General features: G+C 42.6%; 2 protein-coding genes across 14 annotated transcripts in view; one reads left to right on the top strand and one right to left on the bottom strand.

Moving 5' to 3' along the window:
- Positions 1-19,635, top strand: part of LOC132402265 (cytochrome P450 2C38-like) — a 265,261-nt gene that overhangs the window by 5,360 nt on the left and 240,266 nt on the right. For 2 of the 13 annotated variants that reach the window (XR_009514871.1, XR_009514870.1), the window contains exons 2-3: positions 12,142-12,252; positions 12,989-14,174. The gene's annotated coding sequence lies outside the window, so the exon portion shown is untranslated. Of the gene's footprint in view, positions 1-1,139; positions 2,011-6,631; positions 10,710-12,141; positions 12,253-12,988; positions 16,907-19,635 lie in introns of those variants that run through there. The other 11 variants (XM_059985077.1, XM_059985076.1, XM_059985081.1 and 8 more) reach the window with 8 other exon arrangements.
- LOC132402268 (cytochrome P450 2C23-like) overlaps positions 14,318-19,635 on the bottom strand; it is a 55,459-nt gene continuing 50,141 nt past the window's right edge. Inside the window, exon 9 of the mRNA XM_059985086.1 lies at positions 14,318-18,330. Within this exon, the coding sequence (XP_059841069.1) occupies positions 18,149-18,330 (182 nt within the window). The 3' untranslated portion in view covers positions 14,318-18,148. The remainder of the gene's footprint in view (positions 18,331-19,635) is intronic.

The following is a 19,635-nucleotide window of genomic DNA, read 5'->3' as shown; positions in this document are numbered from 1 at the left end:
TTAATCAAACGTTAGAGTTGAAATTGAATGTTCAAATCAGGTTGCCATTAGAGGTCCTCGTCCCTGGATCCCTCAGAGTTGTCACACAATTTGAGAGAGTGGTTAAAAAGGCACATGGCGTGTTAGCCTTTATTAGTCAAGGGACTGAGTTCAAGAGTCCATAGGAGCGGAATTAGTCCATTTGGTCCATCGCGTTTACTTCTCCATTTCATCATGGCTGATCCATTTCCCTCTCTGCCCCAATCTTTGGCCTTCTTCCCATTTTGCTTCATGTCCTGACTAATCAAGAATCTCTCAGTCTCTGTCTTAAATACACATAAAGACTTGATCTCCACAGCCACCTGTCGCAATGAATTCCACAGATTTACCACTCTCTGGCTGAAGAAATTCCTCCTCCTCTCCATTCTAAAGTTATGAGGTAATGTTGCAGCTCCATGAAACTCTTCCTTGACCACCTTTGGAGTTTTGTGTTCAGTTCTGGTCACCTCATTACAGGAAGGATGTGGAAGCTTTAGAGAGGGTGCAGAGGAGAATTACCAGGGTGCAGTCCGGATTAGAGAGCGTCATTTATGAGGATAAGTTGAGCAAGATAGTGTCTTTTTCTTTGGAGGAGCAGTTCCCTTTCCCAACCTTTTTTATGCCATGAACCCCTAAGATTAATTGAGGGGTCCATGGACTCCAGCTTGAGAGCCCCTGAATGAAGGGTGATGGGAGGTGACTTGATAGAAGTGGATTACATTATAAGAGGCATCAATAGTGTGGACAGCTAGCATCACTTTCTTCAGGCGGAAATAGATATTACGGGAGGGTATAATTTTGAAGTGATTGGACTAAAGTATGGGGGGTAGGCAAATGTCAGAGACAGGCTTTTTACACAGAGAATGGTGGGTGTGGAATGCACTGCCAGCGTGGTGGTAGAGGGAGGTACATTTGGGAGATTTGTGAAACTCTTAAATGGCCCTCCATTTTTCTTTCGTTCCTGTGTCTATGTGGGAGGGAAGGGTTAGTTTGATCTTGGAGTAGGCTAAAAGGATGGCACAACAACATGAGCTGAAGGACCTGTACTGTGCTGTACCATGTTTCAGAAAGTCAAGGAGCAATATTGCAAATAGATTTAATTGTTTCTTATGAATTTACAGGTTCACTTCAGTGACTGATGAACGGCCCTACCTATTTTAAAAAGCAGATGTTACATTCTTCAGTCTGAGCTTGCCGTGGCTGCTCAGAATGATGGTCCTTGTGATCTGGAGCTCTTCCGTGTGGTTCAGGTTCATCTGTACCTCATATTCGATGAAGAATACACGAGTTACTTGCCTGCTGGTCTAAGTAGATATGTTAAATTCTAACGGAGGAATTTCTTTAGCCAGAGGGTGGTGAAACTGTGGAAGTCATTACCACAGGTGGCTGTGGAGACCAAGTCATTGGGTACATTTAAGGCAGATAGATTCTTGGTTGGTCAGGGCATGAAGGGATACAGGGAGAAGGCAGAAGATAGGAGATGGGAGCTGAGAGGGGAATTGATCAGCCATGATGAAGTGACAGAACAAATGGGCTAATTCTGCCCCTGTGTCTTATGGTCTTGTGGTTTAACTTGTATTTGGTGTCACTCTCATTGTTTGCTGGTGAAATGACTGCACTTGGGTTCACTATTGTTCCCTTGTTGTTTCTTACATACTAAAGCACTGCAGGATGCGTAAACTCATTCCCTCTCCATCTTCTGAATGAGTGAACCCTGTGGGAATTGAGTCACGGCTTCATGCTTTGAGTTGTTGAGGGATACAGCATGGGTGGCAGGGTGTAGTTATGTATCTACCAAAGGAGGTGTAAGGCATTTCGTTTCTCTGCTATTCTGCAGGTCACCCTTGGGCAGGTGCTTCACCTATTTAACCCTCCCCATCTCCCCCCCCCACCACCGGGTATCAGGGTCATGTGAAGCCATGGGAGCAGGTGGTGGATGGTCGTATGAGCAGTTGGTGCATATCACAAGTCCTGGCATTGCGACCACTGACGGTAGGCAGACAAACTCTTAAAATTACTACAAAATTGTGCCAAGTTTTAGACACCTTAGCTACATCTATGTGCTTTATGTACATGTGACAAATAAAAATAATTTTTTTCAGAATATAAAGATAAATGTAAAAGATAAAGATAAGCAGATGGAGTACTGTATCTGGAATTGTGTAGTCATGCACCTTGGTGGAAGAAATAAAGGCATAGACTATTTTCTAAACGGGGAGAAGATTCAGAAATCTGAGGTGCAAGGCGACTTGGGAGGCTCATGCAGGATTCTCTAAGGTTAACTTACAGGCTGAGTTGGTGGTGAGGAAGGTGAATGCCATGTTCGCATTCATTGTGAGAGGATTTAAAAGTAAGGATATGATGTTGAGATTTTATAAGACACTCTTGAGACCACAGTTGGAATATTGTGACTAGTTTTGGCCCCTTGTCTAAGAAATGATCTGCTGATGTTGGAGAGTTCATTTGGAGGAGATTCATGAAAATTATTCTGGGATTGAAAGGCTTATCACATTAGGAGCGTTTGGTGGCTCTAGGCCTATACTCACTTTAATTTAGAAGAAAGAGGAGGTGAATCGCATTTAAACCCATGGAATGTTGGAAGGCCTAGAGGGAGTGGATGTGGAGAGGATGTTTTCTATGGTGGGGGTGTCTGGGACCAAAGGACACAGCCTCAGGATAGAGGGACATCATTTAGAATGGAGGTGAGAAATTTCTTTAGCCAGATTATGGTGAATCTGGAATTCATTGTCACAGGTGGCTGAGGTGGCCAAGTCATTGGGTATATTTAAGGCACAGGCTGATAGACTCTTCATTAGTCAGGGAATAAAGTGTTACAGGGAGAAGACAAGATATTGGAGCTGAGATGGAAAATGAGTCTGTCACGATAAAATGGCAGAGCAGACTTGCTGGGCTGACTGGCCTAATTCTGCTCCTTTTACATCAAAACATATAGTGAAATGCATCATTTGCATCAACGACCAACATGGTTCCAGGATGTGCTTGGGACAGCCCATAAGTGTCACTGTGCTTTCAACACCAACATAGCATTCTCACAACCCACTAACACTAATCTGTACGTCTTTGGAAGCAGTTTGACTTGACAATTACATTCCCAACTTTATCACCATGGCTGAAGAAAACCCCTCACCGGAGACTCTACCCCTCCCTGAACACCCCATACACCCTAACGTAAGTACTAATATCACAGTAACAATTGACTAGAGAGAATCTTGTTTACAGTGTCCATCCAAAATTATGTAGAAATTATTTTCTTTTCGTTTCTGGCAGTAGTGCTAACTCTTGCCTACACTCAGAAATGTGAACCAAGAATGTCCTGTAGTTCCTCAGACTAGGAGCTGTTCTTCAGGTGTTTGCCAGTTGAATTTGGGTGCTGGTCTGCAGTTGATGGCCACCCATCTGCTTTCTAAACTAAATGTTCAGCTTAGTTCAATTCAGTTCAGTTCAATTTAATGCTGTCATTCAATCTCACAGAGACTGTCTCTTCCGATCAAAATTGCACAGAATAGCAATTTTTAAAAAAGAGCCAGAGATCAGAAACACCTCATACTGTTGAGGGAGATGTCTCATCAGGGGAAGGCAGCAGCAGCCGAGTTCATTGCACCATGGGTGGCTCTGCGGCACAAGAGGGAAGGAAAAAGAGTGGAAGAGCTATAGTGATAGGGGATTCGATTGTAAGGGGAATAAATTGGCGTTTCTGCGGCCGCAAACGAGACTCCAGGATGGTATGTTGCCTCCCTGGTGCAAGGGTCAAGGATGTCTCTGAGCGGCTGCAGGACATTCTGGAATGGGAGGGTGAACAGCCAGAGGTCGTGGTACACATAGGTACCAACGATATAGGTAAAAAAACGGGATGAGGTCCTACAAGGTGAATTTACGGAGTTAGGAGATAAACTAAAAAGTAGGACCACAAAGGTAATAATCTCTGGATTGCTACCAGTGCCATGTGCTAGTCAGAGTAGAAATAGGAGGATATTTCAGATGAATATGTGGCTTGAGAAATGGTGCAAGGGGGAGGGATTCAAATTTCTGGGGCATTGGAACCAGTTCTGGGGGAGGTGGGACCGGTATAAACAGGATGGTCTGCACCTGGGCTGGACTGGAACCAATGTCCTAGGGGGAGCGTTTGCTACTGCTGTTCAGGAGGCTTTAAACTAATGTGGCAGGAGGATGGGAACAAGTGCAGAGAGACGGAGCGGTGTAAAATGAGGGTAGAAGCAAAAAGTAGTAAGGTGAAAAGTAAAAGTGGCAGGCAGGCAAATCCAGGGCAAAAAGCAAAAAGAGCCACTTTTCAACATAATTGTATAAGGACTAAGAGTGTTGTAAAAACAAGCCTGAAGGCTTTGTGTGTCAATGCGAGGAGCATTCGTAACAAGGTGGATGAATTGAATGTGCAGATAGTTATTAATGAATATGATATAGTTGGGATCACAGAGACATGGCTCCAGGGTGACCAAGGATGGGAGCTCAACATCTAGGGATATTCAATATTCAGGAGGGATAGACAGGAAAGAAAAGGAGATGGGGTAACATTGCTGGTTAGAGAGGAGATTAACGCAATAGAAAGGAAGGACATTAGCCTGGAGGATGTGGAATTGATATGGGTAGAGCTGCATAACACTAAGGGGCAGAAAATGCTGATGGGAATTGTGTACAGGCCACCTATCAATAGTAGTGAGGTTGGGGATGGCATTAAACTGGAAATTAGAAATGCGTGCAATAAAGGAACAGTAGTTATAATGGGTGACTTCAATCTACATATAGATTGGGTGAACCAAATTGGTAAGGGTGCTGAGGAAGAGGATTTCTTGGAATGTATGTGGGATGGTTTTCTGAACCAACATGTCGAGGAACCAACTAGAGAGCAGGCCATTCTAGACTGGGTATTGAGCAATGAGGAAGGGTTAGTTAGCAATCTTGTCGTGTGAGGCCCCTTGGGTAAGAGTGACCATAATATGGTGTTCTTCATTAAGATGGAGAGTGACATAGTTAATTCAGAAACAAAGCTTCTGAACTTCAAGAAGGGTAACTTTGAAGGTATGAGACGTGAATTAGCTAAGATAGACTGGCAAATGATACTTAAAGGGTTGACGGTGGATATGCAATGGCAAGCATTTAAAGATTGCATGGATGAACTACAACAATTATTTATCCTAGTTTGGCATAAGAATAAACCAGGGAAGGTTGTGCACCCGCGGCTGACAAGGGAAATTAGGGGTAGTATCAAGTCCAAAGAAGAAACATAAATTAGTAAAAAAAAAGCGGCACACCTGAGGACTGAGAGAAATTCAGAGACCAGCAGAGGAGGACAAAGGGCTTAATTAGGAAAGGAAAAAAAGATTATGAGAGAAAGCTGGCAGGGAACATAAAAAATGACTGTAAAAGCTTTTATAGATATGTGAAAAGAAAAAGATTGGTCAAGACGAATGTAGGTCCTTTACAGTCAGAAACAGGTGAATTGATGATAGGGAACAAAGACATGGCAGATCAATTGAATAATTACTTTGGTTCTGTCTTCACTAAGAAGGACATAAATAATCTTCCGGAAATAGTAAGGGACCGAGGGTCTAGTGAGATGGAGGAACTGAGGGAAATACATGTTCGTAGGGAAGTGATGTTAGGTAAATTGAAGGGATTAAAGGCAGATAAATACCCAGGGTCGGATGGTCTGCATCCCAGAGTGCTTAAGGAAGTAGCCCAAGAAATAGTGGATGCATTAGTGATAATTTTTCAAAGCTCCTTAGATTCTGGATTAGTTCCTGAGAATTGGAGGGTGGCTAATGTAACCCCACTTTTTAAAAAAGCAGGGAGAGAGAAACTGGGGAATCATAGACCGGTTAGTCTGACATCGGTGGTGGGGAAAATGCTAGAGTCGGTTATCAAAGATGTGATAACAGCACATTTGGAAAGAGGTGAAATCATCGGACAAAGTCAGCATGGATTTGTGAAAGGAAAATCATGTCTGACGAATCTTGTAGAATTTTTTGAAGATGTAACTAGTAGAGTGGATAGAGGAGAGCCAGTGGATGTGGTATATTTAGATTTTCAAAAGGCTTTTGACAAGGTCCCACACAGGAGATTAGTGTGCAAAGTAAAGCACTCGGTATTGGGGGTATGGTATTGATGTGGATAGAGAATTGGTTGACAGACAGGAAGCAAAGAGTGGGAGTAAACGGGACCTTTTCAGAATGGCAGGCAGTGACTAGTGAGGTACCGCAAGGCTCAGTGCTGGGACCCCAGTTGTTTACAATATATATTAATAATTTAAACGAGGGAATTAAATGCAGCATCTCCAAGTTTGCGGATGACACGAAGCTAGGCGGCGGTGCTAGCTGTGAGGAGGATGCAGGGTGACTTGGATAGGTTAGGTGAGTGGGCAAATTCATGGCAGATGCAATTTAATGTGGATAAATGTGAGGTTATCCACTTTGGTTGCAAGAACAGGAAAATAGATTATTATCTGAACGGTGGCCGATTAGGAAAAGGGGAGGTGCAACGAAACCTGGGTGTCATTGTACACCAGTCATTGAAGGTGGGCATGCAGGTACAGCAGGCGGTGAAAAAGGCAAATGGTATGTTGGCATTCATAGCAAAAGGATTTGAGTACAGGAACAGGGAGGTTCTACTGCAGTTGTACAAGGCCTTGGTGAGACTACACCTAGGATATTGTGTGCAGTTTTGGTCCCCTAATCTGAGGAAAGACATTCTTGCCATAGGGGGAGGACAGAGAAGGTTCACCAGATTGATTCCTGGGATGGCAGGAATGTAAAAGGTGGATAAAAATTGAATAGATGACTGAAGGTGTTATATTTGAATGCATGCTTTATATGGAATAGGTCGATGAACTTGTAGCACAATTGCAGATTGGCATCTATGATGTTGCTGGCATCATTAAATCATAGCTGAAAGAAGATTATAGCTGGGAGCTTCAAGTCCAAGGATACACATTGTATTGAAAGGAGAGGTAGAAAGGCAGAGGGGGTGGTGTGGCACTGTTGGTATAAATATAATGAAATCATTAGAAAAAGGTGACAAAGGGTTGGAAAGTGTTGAAAAATTGTGGATAGAGCTAAGGAACTGCAAGGGTAAAAAGACCCTGATGGGACTTGTATACATTACCCCAAATAGTAGTAAGTATGTGGTCTACAAATAACAGCGGGAGATAAGGGGAATGTTACATTAGTCATAGGGGATTTCAATATACAGGTAGATTTGGAAAATCAGGTTGGTGCTAGAGGGGGAATTTCGAGAGTGCCTACAAGATGGCCTTTTTGAGCAGCTGATAGTTGAGCCCACTAGGGAATCAGCTATTCTAGATTGACTGTTGTGCAATGAACCAGAATTAATTAGGTAGAGCTTAAGGTAAAAGAACCGGAAGGGTCAAGTGATCATAATATGATCTAATTCACCCTGATATTTGAGAAGTTAAAGTCAGATGTATCAGCATTACAGTGGAGTAAATGGAATTACAGAGACATGAGTGGAGTTGGCCAGGATTGATTGGAAAAGAACACTGGAAGGGATGACAGCAGAGCAGCAATGGCTGGATTTCTGGAAGCAATTCGAAAGGCACTGTGTGTATACATCCCAGGAAGGAAGTATTCTATTGAAAAGATGACATAACTGGCTAACAAGAGAAGTCAAAGCCAACATAAAAGCTAAAAAGGGGGCATCTAATAGAGCAAAAATTAGTGGGAAGTTACAGGATTGGGAATCTTAAAAACCAACTTAATGCAATTTAAAAGGTTATTAAGAAGGTAAAGATGGAATACAAAAGTAAGCTAGCTAGTAATATTAAAGAGGATACCAAAAGTTTCTTCAGATACATAAAGTGTAAAAGAGAAGTGAGAGTGGATAATAGACCATTCAAAAACGATGCTGGGGAGGTAGTGATGGGAGACAAGAAAACGGAGGATGAACTGAATAAGTACTTTGCATCAGTCTTCACTGTGGAAGACACTAGCAGTTTGGTGGAAGTTCCTTATGCCAGGGATCATGGAGTGTGTGAAGTTACCATAACTAGAGAGAAGGTTCTTGGGGAAACTAAAAAGTCTGAATGTAGATAAGTCACCTGAAGCAGATGGTGGACACCCCAGGGTTCTGAAAGAAGTGGCCAAAGAGATCGTGAAGACATTAGTAATGATCTTTTAAGAATCACTAGATTCTGGAATGATTCCAGAAAATAGGAAAATGTCACTGCGCCCTATAAGAAAGGAGAGAGTCAGAAGAAAGGAAACTATAGTCTGACCTCATTGGTTGGGAAGATGTTGGAGTCAATTCTTAAGGATGAGGACTGAGGGTACTAGGAAGTACATGATAAAATAAGCCATAGTCAACATGGTTTCCTCAAGGGAAAATCTTCCTTGACAAATCATTAAGGACTCCCATCACCCAGGACATGCCTTGTTCTCATTGTTACCATAAGGGAGGAGGCGCTCAACAATTCAGGGACAGCTTTGTTCCCTCTGCCATCCAGTTTCAGAGTAGACATTGTACCCATGAACTACTTCACTGCACTTTTCTCTCTTTGCACTGATTTCATTTAACATTTTACATATATACTTGCTGTAATTTACAGTTTTTATTCTTATGTATTGCATTGTACTGCTAATGCATAATAAAAAATTTAATGACATATGCCAGTGATATTAATTCTGATTCTGGTTTAAACAGAAAGTTAGCATCTATTGATTTCCAATTCCATGCTCTTGTGTTTAATTAACATTACCTTTATGTTTCTCCATTAGTTTCTGCTGTGCTTTCTTTCCTCTGCACTTTCTGGTCTCTTGTTTGTATCACTCACTTTCACTGGTTCAGTTTTATGTATCCTCTTCACAATTCTCCCCTTCAATGTACATGTGAGAAATAAAGTTGATCTCGATTGTTTAGTTATGGTTAAGGCAGAGGTTGACAGGTTGTTGATTAGTCAGGGCATGAAAAGTTATGGGAGAAGGCAGGGAAAGTGGTTGAGAGGGATAATAAATCAGTCGTGATGTAATGCCAGAGAAAACTTGATGGGCTGAATGGCCTTATTCAGCACTGATGTTAAATCCTGTTTTATTTCAGCTTCCTCTCCCTTAGCTTAATTGTAGTCAATGGGATATTAAGAGGTGATGCAAATATAACTTACTGCTGTATTTCTTTTACAGCGCTGTCTTTCCTATTGTCTTCTCTTTACTGCTCTTTCAGAATCAGAATCAGAATTAGACTTTAATCGCCAAGTACCTGTACACATACAAGGAATTTACTTATGGCAGATGTTGTCCCTCTGCTCATAACAATAATAATGATAAGTATAAATGAAAATATAGATTATACATCCAAGTAGTGCAATCCAAGTAATAGTTAGCCGACAGTTAACCGGCAGGTAACTGTTCAGCAAAGTGACCGCAGTAGGGAAAAAACTTCTCCAGTGCTGATTAGTCTTAGTCTGGAGGGATCTGAAGCGCCTACCAGACGGAAGCAGTTCAAACAGTCCGTGCACAGGATGGAAGGAGTCCTTTATGATGTTCCCCGCCCTCTTCTTCAACCTGGAAGAGTACAGGTTCACAATAGAGGGCAGGGAGGCTCCAATGATGCGCTCGGCAGTCCTCACTGTGCGCTGTAGTCTGGTTCTATCCTGCTTGGTGGCGGCTCCAAACCACACAGTGATGGAGGTGCACAGGACAGACTCAATGACTGCAGTATAGAACTGCAGCAGCAATTCCTGAGGCCGACCATATTTCCTCAAGAGCCGCAGGAAGTACATCCGCTGCTGGGCCTTCTTCAGGATGGAGTAAAACTTAATATTCAGAGATTCATTTATAATCAAAGTATATATGCAGAATACAATTCTCCTCCAGATAGCTACGAAACAAAGTAAACCTTGGAAGTCATTCAAAAAGAAACAGCACCCCCCCCCCCATCCCCTCCACACAACCAGCAAAGCAACACAATCATTAACCCCCAAAGCCCCCTTCACCGCACAAAATGTGACAAGTACACTGAACCCAAATATCCCTCTCTCCGCATGATAAAATGAACACAATCTCAACAAGGACATTTTGCCTTAAATCCCCTCTCTCTGCACACAAAAAATGAGAAAGAACAGGCAGAAACAGAGTATAAAATCTGTAAGACTGAAAAAAGTCCATTGGCCAAATTCATATCTATAGCCATGTCAATAAACGCAAAAAGCCTCAGTGACCTCCTCCGGGCACAGTGGCATTGATACATTTTACCACTGCCAGCCTTTTCTCCTACTCACTGCTATCCCCTGGGTTAGTGCTGAGTGATGGTTGTCCATTAATAACAGGAGATCTGTATGAGAGAGTTCTTTAAACTGGAAAAGCTGGGGTAGTTCTACTCTCAGCTTTGGAAGTCCGGGTCCAGTGGTACAAACAATCATCATAAACTGGGGTCTTCCTTGGTTGCAGAGGATGATAATGATGCCTTCTGTGCCTTGTCATGCCTTTTGCTCTGCACAGACCGTTGCAGAACGGCCTTCTTGGTTGTTGAATCTCACTATAGATCTCATCCACCCAGACTGCTTGAGCTGTCTTCACATGCGCGGACAGGCACATTCCTATTCCATCGGGGTATGAGTACCGCCGGCTACCCTCACCTGCTTTAGTTGAAGTGCGGAGTACCAGGTGCAGCTGCTGTCGCATGCAAACAGCAACATGGAGCCACAGGTGAGAGCAGAGTGTGTGTGGGGACCACAAGTGAGTGAGCTGCCCCAGATTGGACAGGATCAGCCCCTTCACCAGAGGTGCTATCCATCCCTGGATATCCCATACAACCCACCAAAATGAAGCAATATTAAATGCTCAAATATCAGTTAAGTTTCACCTTAATAGCTTGTAAGTGCTGTGGCATGGTTTTCTAATAAGCAGTTCCTATTACAGGAATATATTTTATATATAATGTATATATCTAAGTTTATGTAAAATTGAAGAGGGAAGACTATAGTGATTTGTTAAATGTATATCGAGACATACGGTGAAATATATTTATGTCAATGACCAACACTGTCCAAATATATGCTGCGTGCAGCCCACAAGTGTCATAAAAATAATAAATATTAATTAAGGTAAATAACAAAATTATTAAAGGATTGGACATGCTAGAGGCGGGAAACATGTTCCCGATGTTGGGGGAGTCCAGAACCAGAGGCCACAGTTTAAGAATAAGGGGTAGGCTATTTAGAACAGAGTTTAGGAAAAACTTTTTCATGCAGAGAGTTGTGGATCTATGGAATGCTCTGCCTCAGAAGGCAGTGGAGGCCAGTTCTCTGGATGCTTTCAAGAAAGAGTTAGATAGAGCTCTTAAAGATAGCAGAGTCAAGGGGTATGGGGAGAAGGCAGGAACGGGGTACCGATTGTGGATGATCAGCCATGATCACATTGAATAGCAGTGCTGGCTCGAAGGACCGAATGGCCTACTGCACCTATTGTCTATTGACACTGCATGCCCATTGTTGTAGCTGTGAACAAAGTCACTGGTGGATATGGAAGCCTTTATTCTAACACACTGAGTATGCAAGCATCATATTTGAGAAGCACTTGGAAGAAGAGACCTCTTTGACCCAATATTACAGAACATGCTTTGTGCTAAAGAGCAAAAGTAACAGCACAGCAATTTTATAGTTATAGTGTGTTTACAGTGCTTCCTTTTGATTACATACAGTTTTCAAACACCACCTTTGCACCCTCACTCCAGACACCCAAAATGACTCTGGGCTGCATTCATGCATATGCAGGTATCTGAGGTCCAAGTGGAATGTTCCTTTGTTTGTGATTGAGCCCAACCTGCAGTTCCAGGAAGCCCATTGTTCTGAGCTGTGTTTTAAATTCAATCTGCAATCCACATTCAAAACTGAAGATTGGTTGTTAGTGAAATTAATATTTACTGTATATCCTAACTGCAGAACACCCACAACCCACTAACCCTGACATGGACGTTGTTGAAATGTGGGAGGAAATCCATGTGGTCAACATAGAAACTGCTTACAGACAGCAGCAGGAATTGCTGGTGCTGTGAAGCATTACACTAGCTGTGTCAAATATCCTAGTTTGTATTATTGAGTTGTTGTGTGAAATCAGTTTTTTGTTTTTCTCCTTGAAGCCTCACGAGGATAGACCTCTGTACTTTCCAACTGTGACCACTATAAGCCTTGGCTCTCAAACTCTGCTTGATTTCTATCATCCCATTACAACAGAAAATGAAAAAGAAGAGGTTAGTATCATTTATCTAGATCATTACTTTTTGCTACTTCATGTTTATATGATGGAAACGTTTTGAATATTTCATCTCACCTGAATTTGACACAATGTCAAGATTATAGAACAGTACAGCACCGGAACAGGCCATTCAGTCCACAATGTTGTACCAAACCAGCTGAAAAGCAAATCAAAAACACCTGAACACTAATCCCTACAACCTACACAATGTCCATTTCGCTCCATCTTCCTCACTCCATGTGCCTATTCAAACCTCTCTTAAAAGCCTCTAATGTATTTGCCTCTACCACTGTACCAGGTAGCACATTCCAGGCATCCACCACTCTCTCTGAATAAAAACTTAACCCTCACATCCTCCTTGAACCTCCCAGCCTCTCTCACCTTCAATGCATGTCCTCTAGCACTAGATATTTCAATCCTGGGAAATAGATACCCTCTGTCCACTCTATCTATGTGCCTCATAATCCTATAAACCTCTATCAGATCTCCCCTCAGCCTCCCGACCGCATCGCATTTGAAATGTCTTGATAATATGTACTGTACCCTACAATATTTAATTTATGCATTTTACTTTGTTTATTATTATATAATTCATTTGTAGATTTTGTGCTTACTTTCCCAAGTTATTGTATGTTATGAGTACCACTGTGCTTTACACCCTGGTTTGGAGAAATGTCTTGTTTGGCAGTATACATGTATACAATTAAATAACTAAAAGCTTGATTTGACAGGAACAACGACAGCAAGACAAGCCCTTGCTTCCTACCCCACACACCCCAGGACAGGCCTCCACATTTCTGGGCCTTCAGATTCCAGTGCACTCTAACTATCAGACATCGGATCTTTGACTTCCCCAGCAATCTTGCAAAGGGTCACAGACCCAAGGCTTCAGCCATCAGGCCTCAACTTTTGGACTTTCAATCTACCCTGGACTTGCCAATAATATTGAAATGAAGACCCCCAAATTCTGGGCCTCAAACTCAGGTCTCACCGACTTGTGTACCTGGGAGGTCATTGGCCCTCATGCCTCCTGTCCGCACAGGACTCCAATGCTGGAAAATGCTGCCAATTCATTCTCATTTACCTTAGGGTGGGGGCCACCAGCCTTTGTCCTAACTAGTTTGCCAGACCGACATTCAACCTCAGGAACTATGTAAGTAAATTCCACACATTTATTTATTTAGAGATACAGCTCGGTAATAGGCCCTTCCAGCCCAACAAGGCCGTGCCACTCAACTACACGCATGTGACCAATTAACCTACTAACCCATGTATCTGGATTGTGAGTGGAAACTGGAGCACCTGGAGGAAACCCAAGTAGTCATGGGGAGAACATACAAACTGCTTGCAGTGTCAGGAATTGAACCCAGATCGCTAGCGAGGTAATAGTGTTGTGCTCACCACAAATGCTACCATTAAACATGCATGTAGCTTGCCTGTTATATAGTCGTAGTCTCCTGGGTTTTACAGATTACAGGATAAATTTAAATACCCGGTCCTTAAATATTACTCTCCTCGAAGAGGGCCACGACCTTGTTGTGGTTTGAGGCTTGCGTGCCTCAATGACCCGGAGAGCTATGTTGGCTGGACTCAGGGCTTTATGATTTGACTGTTGGTAGGGTCACCCATGTCAAAGAATAGAGGCCAGATTCAGAGTGGTCCACCAGTACTCCAGGTTCAGGGAGTTCAGCTCAGGGTGAACAACCCTGACTGGTCAAACAAAATTGTTATGGAAACAGCATGAAGAATCCCTCTGCACGTGAGTGTGACAGAATACCCGAGTCTCCATCTGGACTTGTGTGACTGACACTAGTGAAACCACAGGGACGGGGAGTGACTGACATGATGAAGGAAGCCCCGAACACCACCGGAGATGGAGGAGCTTCATTGCTGCTCTAAATGCTGGCGGTGTAATGGGCAGTCAGTCAGTAAGTAATGTTACTGTGTACAATAGGCTGTCCTGAAATACACACCAACTAGTCTGGCATGGTTTAATAAATTAGTGTAAGAAATTGCTTATCATATGTACTGACTGTAATATAAATGCTTGTGGTCATGAGTATTGACAAGTTAGCTTTTATTTATTTACTGTAATTAGTGAATACATGTCTCAAATTATTTAAAATCTAACATTTGTTTACCATCACCATGTCTGAGATGCTGAAGTGTTGGAATGGACAGTAGTTTTGATGGACTGTCGATGATGGTCTCTGCAAGATTTGCTGATGCTTGCATGGTGGTGGTGGGGGGGGGGGGGGTTGATGCCTTTGCTGGGGCAAGTGGGGGAAAGGGGAGGGTTGTTGATTTTGTTGCTGCTTGTTAGGGGGAGGGAGGCTTTGGGGTTCTAACGTTTTCTGTCATTCTTTGTGCTTTTCTGTTTTGTGAATGTCTGTGAAGAGTAAGAATTTCAGGTTGTATACTGTATACACTCTGATATTAAATTGAAACATTGAACCATAACTCTTTTAAACATTAATGGATTTCCAGCTTAAACAGAACAACCGCCCATCTCACTGTTGCCATGGGAACAGCTGATGTATTTCTGTGTGACCAAACAGGGAAGTTTCATAATTTTAAGTGTTAAAATGTGTTTAAAGAATATTTAATAAAGAATTTTATAATGGCAAATTTAAATGCTGATAATAAACAACTTGTTGATTACAATGTGAGATTTTGATAATAACACAGTGGTTTGAACATATCCTGTGGTTCCTGAATAACTGACACAAGATATAAATTTTTTTAAATATCAGGGCCACATCAGCAGATGAAAGATTTGTGTTTTTTTGCCACATTTACATCGAAGCAGAGTGAAATATGTCTTTTGCCTCAATGACCATCGCAGTCAGTGGATGAGCTAACACCCACACCTCACGAAGCCTAACCTGTATGTCTTTGGTTTGTGGGAGGAAACCAGAGCACCTGGAGGAAAGTCATGTGACGACAGGGAGAATGTCCAAACTCCCTGCAGACAGCAGTGGGAAATGAAGCAGGTCACTGGTGCAGTAATAGCATTATGCTGTTCTGCTACACATTAATGTTCCTGAGGATGTCAACCTCTGTTTACTGACCAGAGCCATTTCAACACTCAGTCTGGGATTGCTGACTCTGGGACACTGTTGTGTGTGCTGCTTCACTCGCTGTGTCACCTAGTGAACTGATGTGTGTTGAAGCTGGATGTCATGTGATGTCAGAACATTGATACAATAATCAACAATCTTGTAAAGAAAGCTTTTGGCATAATGGCCTTCATAAATCAATGTATTGGGTACAAGAGATGGATTGTTATGTTGAAGCTGTACAAGATGTTGGTGAGGCCTAATTTGGAGTAATGTGTGCAGTTTTGGTCACCTACCTGCAGGTAAGATGTAACCAAATTTGAAAGAGTACAGAGAAGATTTACAAGGATTTTGCCAGGTCTGGAGGACCTGAGATACAAGGAAAGATTGAACAGGGTAGAACTGTATTCTTTAGAACATAAAAGACTGAGTGGAGATTTGTCATAGGTATACAAACTTATGGGGGGTATAATTAGTCTTTTTCCACTGAGATTGGGTGGGACAACAACCAGAGGCTATGGGTTAAAATTGAAAGGTGTAAAATCTTAGGGGAACATCAGGCAAAACCTCTTCACTCAGAGGGCCATGAGAGACTGGAATGAGTTGCCAGCACAAGTGGTGCATGCGAGCCGGGTCTCAGCCCGAAACGTCAACAGTGCTTCTCCCTACAGATGCGGCCTGGCCTGCTGCATTCCACCAGCATTTTTAGTGTGTTGCTTGAATTTCCAGCATCTGCAGATTTCGTCGTGTTTGCCTGGATTTCAATGTTTGGATATGTTCATGGATAGTTGGGATATGGAGGAGTATGGTTTTGGTGCAGATCGATTGTAGTAGGCAGTTTAAATGGTTTTGGCATGGACCAGATGGGTTGAATGGTCTGTTTCTGTGCTGTACTTCTGTATAAATTTAATCTCCATTATTTTTTCATCCTCCTGATGGGAACCTGAGACGAGCTGACACTCTCTGAGACGTGGGTCTCTAGGCTGTCCCATTTTCAACTTCCTGCATGGGCTGAATAGAAATGCGATGTCTGATCAGTGTATCTGCTTCAGCAGACAAGTTTGCACCTGTACTAATCCTGCTGGTGAATGATCTGGGCATACACTGCATCACTGCTCACACAGATGAGCCATCTTGTGCCGGGGGGGCATCCGTATTCTTGTGCAGACCAGGTATCTACTGACATGTCATAGTCCCTTTGCTCCTGGGAGCGTCCCTGTCCACCAAGAGAAGCAAATGTGTTTCTGCTCAATGATTCCTCACAATATCTAGCTACTGCTGTGTGACCAAGGTCAGAGATCTAGTTTCATCACAGACAGGAGGACAGTTGTCTCCACAGTAGCTGTTACCATACAAGAAAGTGCACACAATGTCCAGAGTGAAAGGGGTGAGCAGGGCTCCACAGACTCTCCATAGGGCGCAGGAAGATACACTCTTCCACCCTCCTTGCTATCTCCTGAATTCTGTCAACTAGCCTGATGGAGATCACTAATCAGTTTCCGCAAGAAAACATCTCAAGTGGCCCTTGGTGTTTAAGAGCAGAGAGTACAGCCTCAGAATAGAAGGACATCGTTTTAGAATTGAGATGAGGTGGAATTTCTTCAAACAGTGGTGAATCTGTGAAGTTTGTTGTCACGGGCGACTGGAGGGCAAGTCATTAGGTATATTTAAGGCAGAGATTGATAGATTCTTGATTAGTCAGGGCATGAAGGATACAGGGAAAAGACAGGAGATAGGAGCTGAGAAGGGAATGGATCAGCCATGTTGAAATGGTGCAGCAGACTTAACAGGTCAAATGGCTTAATTCTACTCCTATATCTTATGGTCTGTTTCACCACCACATGCACCACATCCTCTGTCCAGTTCTGAACATATTCTCTGGCTTCAAGCACCCAGATGTTCAGCTGAGCTCCAAACCAAATGGTCTTCTGAAAATGGGGATCAAACCTCTTCAGTATTAGAGCTGCACTCACTAGGTGTGTGACAAAGAATCCCACTCTTCTCTGAAGTAATGACAACTTGACTTCCAGCTGCAGAAGATGCAGAGGCAGCTGAGGAATTGAACCAAAGGGTTAAAACATGTGAATTCTGCTTCCAGTAGTAACATAGGACTGCCTGTGGACTCCAGCTCAGGATTTTGGGGGGTAGGGGTGGGGTTGCTCACAAAGGCTTCCCCATGAGTGGGTATAGCTGCAAGGCAGCAGGGGTCAAAGGTCAAGTGTTTTTCTTCTCCCAGATGAGTTGCCAACCACAGCTGATGAGCCCTACCGAAATGTTTGTATATTTTTGTTGTGTATATTTACAAACAATAATCATAGTTAAAAACACACTCATTGTGGATAATAATAAATCTGAGAGATTCTGTTGATGCTCGAAATCCAAAGGAATACATAGAACATGCTGGAGGAGCTCAACATGTCACGTAGCAGTTATGGAAATGAATCAACAGGCATCATTTCAGACAGTGGCCCTCCTTCAGCTCTAGAAAGGAAGAGGGAAGACACCAGAATAAATAGGTGGAGGGGAAGGAGGAGAGCTAGAAAATGATAGGTGAAGCCAAGTGGGAGAAAAGATAAAGGGCCTGGAGAGGAAGGAATCTGACAGAAGAGGAGAGTGGACCATGGGAGAAAGGGAAGGTTGGAGGCTACTCAGATGGAAAATAAGCTGTTTTGCCACTCTGAGGGCTGTCTCACCTTGACATGAAGTGACCATGGACTGACATGTTAGACTACAGTGAGAAAGAGTAAATGGGAAATAACCAAATTTTGTTACATTAAATATATGCAAGTAACTAAATAATTTTTAACATCAACCGCTAAAATTCAAGGTGATTTAGCGAGGGACAGCATAGAATTCATACACATGGGGTACAACCAGAATTCCAGTTGCATCTGGTGAGATGTCGATGTCCTTGCGATCGATGACAGCCTTGAAGACAAAGTTCTGCAGGAGAGTGGTCAAAAAAAGGAAGAGTTCCATGCGAGCCAAAGATTCTCCCAGGCACATTCTTTTCCCTGCAAGAGTACAGAAATGTTCTTGGAAAACAAGTCTGTAAAAGGTTGTTTACAGCATTCAGCACAAATTTCTTAAAATATATTTCATAATTGGAGACCCTTTTCCTGTTCCTTTGACTGTTTTTGGTAAGATTAGAGATGGATAATAAATATAGCAGTGACATAATTACCTCATGAATAAACTAAAAAAAAAGATCTGAGTTGGACTATAAGAGATAGAAGCAGAATTAAGACATTTGGTCCATCGAATAGTCAATGCAATTTTATCATGGCTGATCCATTTTCCCTCTCAGCCCAATCTCCTGCCTTCTCGATGTATCCCTTTGTGCACTGACTGATCAAGAATCTATCCACCTCTCCCTTAAACATACACAATGACTTGGCCTCCACACCATTCTTGTATATTCTAGTCATCCAGAAATGAATGTTAACCGCGTCTTTCACTTCCTCAGCACTGACTCAATCTGAAAATTAACCTTTAGGAAATCCTGGACGAACACTCCAAAGTCCCTTTGCACCTCAGATTTTTGAATTTGCTCTCCATTTAGAAAATAGTCTACGCTTTTATTTCTTTTATCAAAGTGCATGACCATACACTTTCAGACACTGTATTCCATCTGCCACTTCTTTGCCCATTCTGCTAATCTGTCTAAGACTTTCTGTAGCCTGTCTGCTTCCACTAAACAACCTGCCTCTCTACTTACGAGGGGTGATTGATAAGTTTGTGGCCTAAGGTAGAAGGAGATGAGTTATTCATCTTCAGACTTTCTGCATTTTCACTCAAAGAGATGAACTGCATGTGCATGCAATGAGAACTGTATAAAGAACTTATCAATCACCCCTGCTATGGACCACCTGGAGGTCCAAGGTGCTCTTGTTACTTGCACGTGCAGTTCAGCTGTTTGAGTGATACACGTAGATTGGGAAGCTCATTCTGTAAAAGGGCTGGATGGTTTAGAGTTTGTGAAAGGTGTGCAGGATAGTTTTTTGCAGCAATACATAGAAGTACCGACTAGAGATGGGGCAGTGTTGGATCTCCTGTTAGGGAATGCGATAGGTCAGCTGACAGATGTATGTGTTAGGGAGCACTTCGGGTCCACTGATCACAATAGCAGTAGCTTCAATATAATTATGGAGAAGGACAGGACTGGACCTAGAGTTGAGATTTTTGATTGGAGAAAGGCTAACTTTGAGGAGATGCGAAGGGATTTAGAGAGAGTGGATTGGGTCAAGTTGTTTTATGAGAAGGATGTAATAGAGAAATGGAGGTCATTTAAGGGTGAAATTATGAGGGTACAGAATCTT

The sequence above is a fragment of the Hypanus sabinus genome, chromosome 11 (assembly GCF_030144855.1).
Source record: "Hypanus sabinus isolate sHypSab1 chromosome 11, sHypSab1.hap1, whole genome shotgun sequence".
NCBI lineage: Eukaryota > Metazoa > Chordata > Chondrichthyes > Myliobatiformes > Dasyatidae > Hypanus > Hypanus sabinus.
Note: the sequence above shows the minus strand (reverse complement) of the source record. Positions and strands in the feature narration are given on the sequence as shown.